General features: G+C 39.1%; 1 protein-coding gene across 1 annotated transcript; it reads right to left on the reverse strand.

Moving 5' to 3' along the window:
• Window positions 1-4,295: 4,295 nt before the first annotated feature.
• Window positions 4,296-5,021, reverse strand: LOC109211299. Its single transcript, XM_019374822.1, has 2 exons — window positions 4,632-5,021; window positions 4,296-4,535 (listed from the first exon to the last, which is right to left on the reverse strand). Exons 1-2 carry the CDS (start codon window positions 5,019-5,021, stop codon window positions 4,296-4,298), a joined length of 630 nt encoding a protein of 209 aa, XP_019230367.1.
• Between the last annotated feature and the right edge of the window lie 5,713 nt (window positions 5,022-10,734).

Consider the following 10,734-nt stretch of genomic DNA (forward strand, 5'->3'; position numbering starts at 1 on the left):
GTTACCCCCGGTCCCATTTTGGGGGTTATGTTTTTGGTGATAGCAAGTCCCCAAGCCTTTTTGGGGCTTTTTGTAAAAATGACAATCAGTTTATGACTAAGTTTATACTTAGTTTAACTTGATATTATAAAGTTTTTGGTTTAACTTAATCTTTTCGAGTTTCTGTTATACTCTTTTTGCCTTGTTTTTTTTTTAAATCCAAGGTCTTGTTTTTAATTAGCAGATTTTTGTCTTACCCTTTTGACTTTTTGCATTTTTAGAAATGCTTTATTAATTTCATGCATCTTTGAATCAAACATGAACTACAAGAGGGCCATTTTATTAATTCCAAGGGTTTCTTTATGACCCATGGCTAAATACTGCCTTTAACCTAAACATCGTAAGATTTTGAGATCTATATCCACGAGTGTACTCTTTATAGGTTTTTTGATCAGGCTTGTGTAATTGGCTCGTGACTTTGCTTTGAACTTGATATTTGATGAGTAGACTTTTAGGCTTGACTTGAAATTTTCTTGCAATTCAGTCTTCTTTGCCTTACATATATCATATGTACATTATATAGTCCCCCAAGTGTTTGAGCTTTGAAGTATGAAATCTAGAGCACTTGATTATTCCTTCCATGCGGTCCTTTTCCTGAAAAGGAAAAACATATGGGACTCGGAGGTACGATTTTAGATGAAGACTGCTTAACCCATTTAAATTTCCATCAGAATAGTTGTAACCCTAGACCGGAAATTATGTTCTTTCCACGTGTCTTTCAGGTCGTAATTGATCATTTAGTGCGGGCTAGCTTTTTGCCTATCATCTTAAATCGTTAGTAAGATTTTAATAAATCAAAAATAAAAATCGTTAGTGAGGATACCTGCCCGCGAGTATTTACTTTCCTTAGAAGTAGTATCTCTTTAGATGAACAACATTCCAATTTGAAGGTAGGATCTTGCCATCTAATGTTTCAAGCTCGTATGCTCCTTTTCCTGCGATACCATGAATCTTATAAGGCCCTTCCCAAGTTGGACTTAACTTTCCTGCATTTGCTGCTCTTGTAGATTGGAAAACTTTCTTGAGAACGTAGTCCCCAATCTTGAAGTATCTGAGACGAGCTTTCCGATTGTAATACCGCTCCATAACTTGTTTTTGTGCTGCCATCCTTATTAATGCAGTTTCCCTCCTTTCTTCAAGTAAATCCATGTTTACCCGCATCTCTTCTTCGTTTGATTCCTCAGTAGCTTGTGTATATCTTGTACTTGGTTCCCCTATCTCAATTAAGGCTTCAGCTCTGTATACAAGTGAAAATGGTGTTTCTCCCGTACTTGTTTTTGCTGTTGTTCGGTAAGCCCATAAGACTCCAGGTAATATTTCTGGCCAATTGCCTTTAGAGTCTTCTAGTCTTTCCTTCAAGTTGTTGATAATGACTTTATTTGTTGATTCAGCTTATCCATTACCCACCGGATGGTAAGGAGTTGAAGTAATCCTTTTAATTTGCCAACTTTGGAAAAATTTTGTGATTTGTGTACCTATGAATTGCGGGCTCATTATCACATACGATTTCCTTTGGCACCCCGAATCGTATATGATATTCCGCCAGCTGAAGTCTCTGACCTCTTTTTCTCGTACCTGTTTGAAATCTCCCGCTTCTACCCACTTAGTAAAATAGTCAGTGAGTACTAATAAAAATCTTACCTTGCCTTTGGCTTGTGGTAGTGGTCCTACGATATCTATCCCCTACTTCATAAACAGCCATGGTGCAACGACTGAATGTAATAATTCAGCTGGTCGATGCATGTTGTTACCATATCTTTGGCACTTGTCACATTTTGTCACAAAATTTTGCACGTCTTGTTCCATTTTTGGCCAATAATAACCGGCTCTAATCATGGTTTTTACCAAAGATCTTCCTCTTGCATGATTTCCACAATGTCCCTCGTGTATTTCTCTCATCACGTACTCTGTTTGAGAAGGTCTGAGACATCTTGCTAGAGGGCCACCGAAATTCTTACGATATAAATTGACTTGTCTTAAACAGTACGGGCTGCCTTTTGGCGAAGTGCCTGAGCCTTTTTCTTATCTTCAGGAAGTATTCCATACTGCAAAAAATTGGCAATTTTATTTCTCCAATCCCATGTTAAATTATTGTAATTTACCTCGTTTTTATCTTGATCAAGCATGGAAGCATTTTCTACATTTGTTACTTCTGCAGCAGACGCAAGATTAGCTAGAGCATCTGCCTCGACATTTTCTTCCCTTGGTATCTGCATGACTTTCCAAGTTTGAAATTGCCTGACCAAATCCCGTGCCTTTTCTAGGTACTGTTGCATTCTCGCCTCTCTGGCTGTATAAGTCCCCTGCATCTGGTTAACCACGAGCTGTGACTCGCTTTTAATTATGACTTGCTCTATTCCGAACTCTCGTGCCAATTCTAAACCTGCAATCACAACTTCGTATTCTGCCTCATTATTAGTAATATGATGATATTTTATGGCTTGTCGTATAGTTTCTCCCGTAGGTGGTACCAGAACAATGCCCAGACCTGCTCCTTTTACATTCGATGAACCATTTGTAAATAAGGTCCAAGTACCTGGATTAGACCCATTCAATATCTGCAGTTCTTTTTCTAGCTCCAGCTGCATTCCCTGACTAAAATCTACTAAAACTTGCGACTTTATTGCAGTTCTTGGTTGATATGCTATGTCATATTCACGTAAGTCTATAGCACATTTGGCTAGTCTACCCAATAACTCTTGTTTATGCAGTATGTTGCGTAAGGGATAAGCAGTTACTACAGAGATAGGATGACATTGAAAATAAGGTCTTAACTTCCTAAATGCCATAATTAATGCGAGTGCAATTTTTTCTAGATGAGGATATCGAGTCTCAGCATCTAATAATGACTTACTAACATAATAAATCGGAGATTGTTTACCTTGGTCCTCTCGAACTAACACAGCACTTACCGCTACTTCTGAAACAACAAGGTAAATAAGTAGTTTTTCCCCATCTTTTGGTTTTGCGAGCAATGGTGGATTTGATAGGTATGCTTTCAAATTTTTAAGCGTCTGTTGACATTCTTGAGTCCATTAAAATTGATCTTGCTTTTTTAGAGCTGAAAAGAACTTGAAGCATTTTTTTGATGACTTGGAAATAAATCTTTCCAACGCAGCTATTCTTCCCGTCAGTCGTTGTACTTCTTTTTTATTCGCCAGTGTATCCGGAATTTCTTCAATAGCTTTAATCTGCACGAGATTTACTTCAATACCACAGTTAGAAACAAGAAATCTCAAGAACTTACCTGACGAAACCCCAAACGCGCATTTTTCAGGGTTTAATTTCATATTAAATTTACGAAGAATCTGAATGGAATAGGTCAGGTGTTGAATTTGATCCCCTGATTGTTGTGACTTGACCAGCATATCATCTATATAAACCTCCATGGTTTTCCCTAGATATTCCTAAAACATTTTGGTCACCAGCCTTTGATATGTGGCCCCAGCATTCTTGAGACCGAATGGCATCACTTTGTAACAGTAAGTCCCCCTGTCTGTTATAAATGAAGTCTTTTCTTCATCCATAGGATCCATTTTTATTTGATTATACCCTGAATATGCATCTAAAAAGCTCAATAATTCATGTCCTGCAGTAGCATCAATTAGTTGATCTATATGCGGTAATGGAAAAGAATCTTTAGGGCAAACTTTATTTAGATCAGTATAATCTACGCAAACTCGCCACTTACCATTCTTTTTTACCACTACAGTATTAGCCAACCAATTTGGATACGTTACCTTGCGGATAGACCCAATTTTTAAAAGTTTCTGCACCTCATCTTGAATCACCTGATTCTTGAAGGAGCCTTGCTTCCTTTTCTTTTGTTTAACAGGTGGGTACGATGGATCTTCATTTAATTTGTGAGTCATTACCTCCGGGAGTATACCTGTTATATCTGAATGGGACCAAGCAAAGCAGTCTACGTTAGCTTTTAAAAATTCAGTCAACTTACATTTTATTTCGTGGCTGAGGTTGGTCCCGATGTAGACTTTTCTGTCAGGCCAGGGTGCAAATAATACTACTGCTTCTAATTCCTCGATCGTTGTTTTGATGTTTTCATTTTCTTCTGGTTTTTGGATGGTGTCAGGCCTCGAGTCTACATCTGTTCGCCCATGCCTAGTTGAGGTTTGCGTTGTAGTATCCTCAACTTGGTTCTGTGATTGGTATTTGTCTTCGCTTTTTGCGCTTGTATCTGCTACCGAATTAATGCTTCGAGACACTTGTTGGTCACCACGTATTTGCCGTATTCCCCATTATGAAGGGAATTTGATAACTTGATGCAAAATGGATGGAACAACATCCATCTCATGTATCCATGGTCTACCAAGAATCATGTTATAAGCCATATCCATGTCTACTACTTGAAGTTTGGTGTCTTTGACTGCTCCTTTTGCGAATGTGGTGAGTATTATCTCTCCTTTTGTCACGACGCTCGAGTTGTCAAAACTGGACAAGGTATGAGCCATGGGTATCAACTTATCATCAGCTTGCATCTCATTTACCACTCTTAACAGAATGATATTCACGGAACTACCTGGATCAATCAGGACTCGTTTCACATTAGTGTCATGTACAAGTAAAGATATTACCAGTGCATCATTATGTGGGGTTATCACGCCATCTGCATTTGCATCATCAAATGTAATACTTTCTTCCTCCAAAACCTGTCGAACCCGTTTCCCGTGTGTAACTGTTATTTTCGATACCTTCCTCGGTGCTGTATATGTTACGCCATTGATTTCTTCTCCTCCACTTATGACATTAACCGTCCTTTTTGGTGAAGGGGGTTTTGGCGGCTCCTGCCTATTTTTCATATATGCATGATTTCCCTTTTCACTAAATAATTCAATCAAATATCCTTGTTTCAATAAATGTTCTACTTCACATTGCAGCAATCTACAATCCGCCGTTTTGTGACCGTGATCGTTGTGAAACTCGCACCAAAAATCAGGATTTCGCCTGTTCGGGTTTGATCTCATTTCTTTTGGCCAGCGTACCTTGTCTCCCATGCTCCTTAAAACGGCCACCAACTCGGATGTGCTAACATTAAAACTGTAACCGCCGATCTTTGCCTTCGAGCTTTTGTCATCATCTCGCGTCTCTCGCGTGTTTCGTTCTTTTCCGAACCTTGATGATGAACCTGACTCTCTATCTCTTGATCTATGATCGTACCTTGTGTTTTCCTGTTTTGAACGTGAGTCTCTTCCTGCTGGTCCCATGTATGGCTCGTACTTGTTTTTTCTGGACCTTTTTTTTAGTTTCAGCTCGCCTTAAACTTATCCTTTCATCTCTTCGAGATTGAATGATGGTATCTTCTTCTATCCGCAGCTTCGTACTATATCTGTTATAAACATCATTCCAATTTGTTGCTGGAAATTCACGTAGACTTTCCTTGAGTCTCCTCGTGGCTTCTGAACTTTTTTCATTTAGATTGCTGGCAAATGCCATCGCTGCCCAGTTATCTGGTGCACGTGGTAACATCATCCTCTCACGTTGGAATCTGTCCACGAACTCCCTGAGCAGCTCTGTATCCCCTTGCTTTATTTCAAAAATGTCCTCCATTCTTTTCTCAACTTTTTGAGCTCCCGAGTGTGCTTTGATGAATGAATCTGCAAGTTCAGCAAAAGAATCTATAGAATTTTCGGGTAAAAGAGAATACCATATTAATGCTACCTTAGTGAGTGTTTCTCCGAATTTCTTGACCAGTACTGACTCAATTTCCTGCTTGGTCAAGTCATTCCCTTTTACTCCGGTTGTGAATGAAGTTACGTGATCCCTTGGATCAGTTGTTCCATCATATTTTGGAATATCGGGCATCTTGAATTTCTTCGGAATCGGAAGGGGAGCAGCACTTGGCTTCCAAGGTTGTTGTGAGTACTTGTCCATATCTATTCCCTTGATTACAGGCGACACTCCAGGTATTTGCTCTATGCGGTCGCTCTGCTCCTTGAGCTGTTTCTGCAAAGTTAGTACTAAATTTTGTAAATCAAAATTTACTGGGTTACCTGACTCTCCATCACGGGATTCGCTTGGAGTTCCTCCACTGCCCGAGTTAACGAGTCCCGAGCGAGGATTTTCTAAGGTGTAGTTGTTTAGAGTTGATGTTGGCGGCACGGCTGGCAGCTGGTTTGCGAAGGCCTCAAGAGCATTGCTGACCTGTTGAGCTATTAACTTTTTCAAAGCTTCATTAATAGCTTCATCATTTTCAAATTTATCATTCACATTTTACCGAGACCCATCAGGAGTTCCTTCTCGAGATTGTCGAGGAGAGTTTCGTGGGGAAGGGACCAGAGTTCCACTTCCTTGCAGATTCTCTTGTTGTTGATGGTCTCCTTGATTGTTGTCATTGACATTCGACATGATTGATTTAACAAAAAATTCGAATCAGAAAGTAATAGATTATCAGATTCCCGGCAACGGAACCAATTTTTTAACCAGAAAATAGGAAATTCGGGTCAAAGCTTAATTTTGAGAAGAACTCGGGTTACTGATAATCAAGAAAGCTAGATTGAAATAATTAGACTTGCAATAAGAAAGCAATAAGAATGCATAAAAGTAAATGTATTTCAGTAGTAGTTCAAACGTGTCTCTACAAGTGATATTTTCTTCCCTTTTATAGGGAATTTCTTAATATAACGCCTACTCTCATTAATGACTGAACATTAATGACTAGTAATATCATTAATGTAACGTTACAATAGGTAATCGTAACTGTTGCGTGAAGATTATGTAATGTATGGCTCATTGATGGAAGATCTTTGAATCTTCCCTTTATTTTGCCTTGGTTCATTCTGATCGTGTCTCTTCAACTTCTTAATTAGACTGAGGTTCCGCATCTAATTGTCTCGTGGATATGCTGTTTCGTTCCTATTTGTTTCGTACCTCTTTGTAAATTTGTGACCAGCTGTCATGTTTCTATTGCTCCACATGGATCGCCTTTTCATCAGAAATATTACACGTGTGAAGTCTATTTTTTACCAATACAGATGGACCGTTTTTGCCAAAAGAATTTTATGAAATTGGCACTTTTTTAATATATAAGTCAGGTCGAAAAATCACAAGAATAAATACTATTCTCAGGTAATTGAATCGCCAGACAAGGCAAGAGCGGTCCAGGACACAAAGCATTTAGCATTCACGCAGGGTCTGGGGAAGGGTCGCACCCCAAAGGGTGCGGTATAGACAGCTTACTCTATTGCAAGCATTAACGGCTACTTTCATTGCTTGAACCTGTGACCTATAGATCACAAGGAGACAACTTTACCGTTGAATCGCCTGTCAGGTTAGGCTTATAATATTTTAAGAATAATTCACCACGTTTTGTTTTTGTTATGTTTGTGAGGTGTGACTTTACCCCCTTTTTGTGTCTACTCGACAGAAATTTGAATTAGTCGAATTAATGAATTTTAGATACCGTAAAAGGAAACTAAAGGATGAATGTGGGTGAATAAGATATTTTCTTTTGATTTATGGGACATTTAACATATTTAATAGGGAGTGGGCTCAAACAGATGTGCAAAACAAGGACTGCAATGGGTACCTACAGGTCCTACACACACATATGGGGCTGAGAAGATATATATTTCCTCAAATTAAACACCACCTCAGAAATCACAATTGCAAGTGTATGCTTTAATTAACAAATTAGACCCACGGCATATACACATATGGCGGTGATTAAAATATCTGGCGTTTGTTTATTATTTTATATGCTACTTTTGTTTTGTGAGTCTCTGCTTTTCCAACCTTTCAATTCTCAGGTTTTACTGGTTCTAAAGATTTTAATTAGTCATAATCCAACAAAAAGAATGTAGAGACGCAGATTTATTTTCTTGTCGCTTTACCATTTACTGTTATTTCCCTCCTTAACCCAATAGTGACCCTAAGGATAGAACTTAGGATTCGTTTGGTAGGATGTGTAACAGAAAAATGTATAAATTGGTTTTTGTCATTATTAATCTCTTTTTTGGTACAGTTTTTCAACTGATGTATTACTAATGCAAGTATTAGTTATATAATCGATTTGATATTATATAACTAATAGTACATAGCAAATCAGGGTATTAGCAATACCAAGGCTATTAATGCATGCATTAGCATGGTAAAAGATAAAATTATCCTTAAAGCTAAAGAATATGGAGAGCATTTTTATAAAAAACTAAATTTTTTAAAAATTATGTGATACACCACACCAAACAGTGGATAAGAAAGAATCTTTGCATAACTAATGCTTGTATTACTAACCCATGCATTACTAATACACCTTATTTACGAAACAACCCCTTAAGGCATTGCACCACTCTAAGTTTCAAACTAGTGATTACGTTACTAGAGTGTTCCAGTAACGACCCGACCGGTCGTTTTGAGCATTTGCACTTTGCTCGCCAATTCTCGGGCATGACTAGCCCCGTATGATGTATTATGAGTTAAGAAAATCGTCGGTTTTGATTTTCGGATTAATCGGAATAGATATGGAAGAATGAATCTCAACGTGAAGCTTTAAATTCGAAAGGTTTGACCAAGTCTGGACTTTTTAGTATTCAATCTAGGATTTGAATTTTTGTGATTTGGTTAGATCCGTTACGTGATTTTTGACTTGGGAGCGCGTCTGGAATATGATTTGGAGGTCCGTTGTAGAACTAGGCTTGAATTGGCGAAATTGGAAAATTGGCGTTTCTCGGTCGGCAGTGAAAATTTTGATATCGGGGTCGGAATGGAATTCTGGAAATTGGAGTAGGTCCGTAGCGTTATTTGTGACGTGTGTGCAAAATTTCAGGTCATTCGGACGAGGTTTGATAGGTTTCAGCATCGTTTGCGAAATTCGGAAGTTTAAAAGTTCTTAGGCTTGAATCCAAGGGTGATTTGGTGTTTTGATGTCATTTTTAGTGTTCTGAAGGTTTGAATAGTGGTATATGACTTGTTGGTATTTTTGCTTGAGGTCCCGAGGGCCTCGGAATGAATTTGGATGGTCAACGGAAGGATTGGAACTTGGTTTGAGCATTTGAGTCTGCTGCTTTTGTCATTTCCGCACCTGCGGATAAGGGACAGCAGGTGCGAGATTCGCAGAAGCGGTTATGTAGCACAAGTGCGCAGCAGGGGTCGCAGGTGCGGTTTGGTCACCGCATCTGCGATGACCGCAGGTGCGGTCAGGCAACCGCAGAAGCGAAAATGCCCTTTTAATGAGATTTCGCAGAAGCGGAGAATTTTGCACAGATGCGTAATGGGGACTGCAGATGCGGAAGTGCTGGGCAGAATGTATATAAAGGCTCATTCACGAATTTTTGGTCATTCTTCACCATTTTTGGCCGGGATTGGAGCTTTGGGCAGTGATTTTCAAGAGGAATCAAGGATTTTCAGTGGGGTAAGTTACTTAAGCTTTATTACTTGTGTTTATGATGATTTTTTCATTGTTTAATCATGATATTAGAGGGAATTAGGGGTGAAATTGAGGGTTTAGGGCTTGAGTCTAGGAGAGTTTTGATTGAGGATTTGAAGGACCATTTGAGGTCGGATTTTGATAATTTTGGTATGTATAGACTCGAGAGTGAAAGGAGTTCCTAGTTTTGTGATTTTTGTCGGATTCCGAGACGTGGGTCCGTGGGCCGGGTTTAGGTGAATTTTGGGATTTTCGATTGAATTGATAGTTCCGTTTGGAATTGATTCCTTGGTATATGTTGATTGCGTTGTATTGCTTTTGGTTAGATTCGGGACGTTTGGAGGACGATTCCAAAGGCAAAGGCGTAGCGGAGTAGGATTTGGCTTGGTTTGAGATAAGTAACGCTTCCAAACTTGGCTCTATGGGTTCGAAAGCCCGAACTATGTGTTATATGATTAAAGATTGAGGTGACGCAAATGCCAAGTGACGGGCGTGTGGGCGTGCACCGTGAGGATTGTGGCCTGGTTCATTCCATGGCACCACTTAGTAATTCTTTCTTGTTGATATTTGTGTTGTGATTATGTGATTAAGGAAATGAACTGTAAAACAAGTTGATATTCATGTTAGGGCTTCACGCTGATACCGTTGAGACCCGAGTGGTCGTTTCTTGCTGTCATCTCATTAGTTTCATTTATATTCTGTACTCAGTCTTGTTCATGCATATCATATCATGTCTTAGTCTCAGTTGTTATTATTTGGCACATCATATCATTGTTTCGGGCTAGTTTCATGGCATTGTGTGCCTGTGTGTGTGAGACTGGAGAGTGATGACTGAGTGAGGCCGAGAGCTTGATTTTGAGTGACAGTTAGGGGATCGGGCTGCACGCCGCAGCAGATTATTGATTATGCCTTCTTTGGCTTGTTATAGCGTTTGGGCTGAAAGGAGCCCCTCCGGAGTCTACACACCCCAGTGAGCGCGGATGATATTATTGAGGGATGGATTTTCTTGGTCATGGATTTGTCCGAAGTATTTATATATGGAGATGGATTTATCGACAGGGATGGATTTCCCTGGACACGAATTTGTCCGAAGTATTGATACATGGAGATGGATTTCTCCACAGGGATGGATTTCCTTCTTCCTCGTACCGGGTGACTTATAGTCAGCGTTGTATATGTTCCGGGATGGATTTCCCTAGGCCGAATGGACATATGCAGTACCGAGTGGTTGAGTGCGGATATATATATATATATATATATATATATATATATATATATATATATATATATATATATATATATATATATATATATAT

Source organism: Nicotiana attenuata, unplaced genomic scaffold (assembly GCF_001879085.1).
Source record: "Nicotiana attenuata strain UT unplaced genomic scaffold, NIATTr2, whole genome shotgun sequence".
Taxonomy (NCBI): domain Eukaryota; kingdom Viridiplantae; phylum Streptophyta; class Magnoliopsida; order Solanales; family Solanaceae; genus Nicotiana; species Nicotiana attenuata.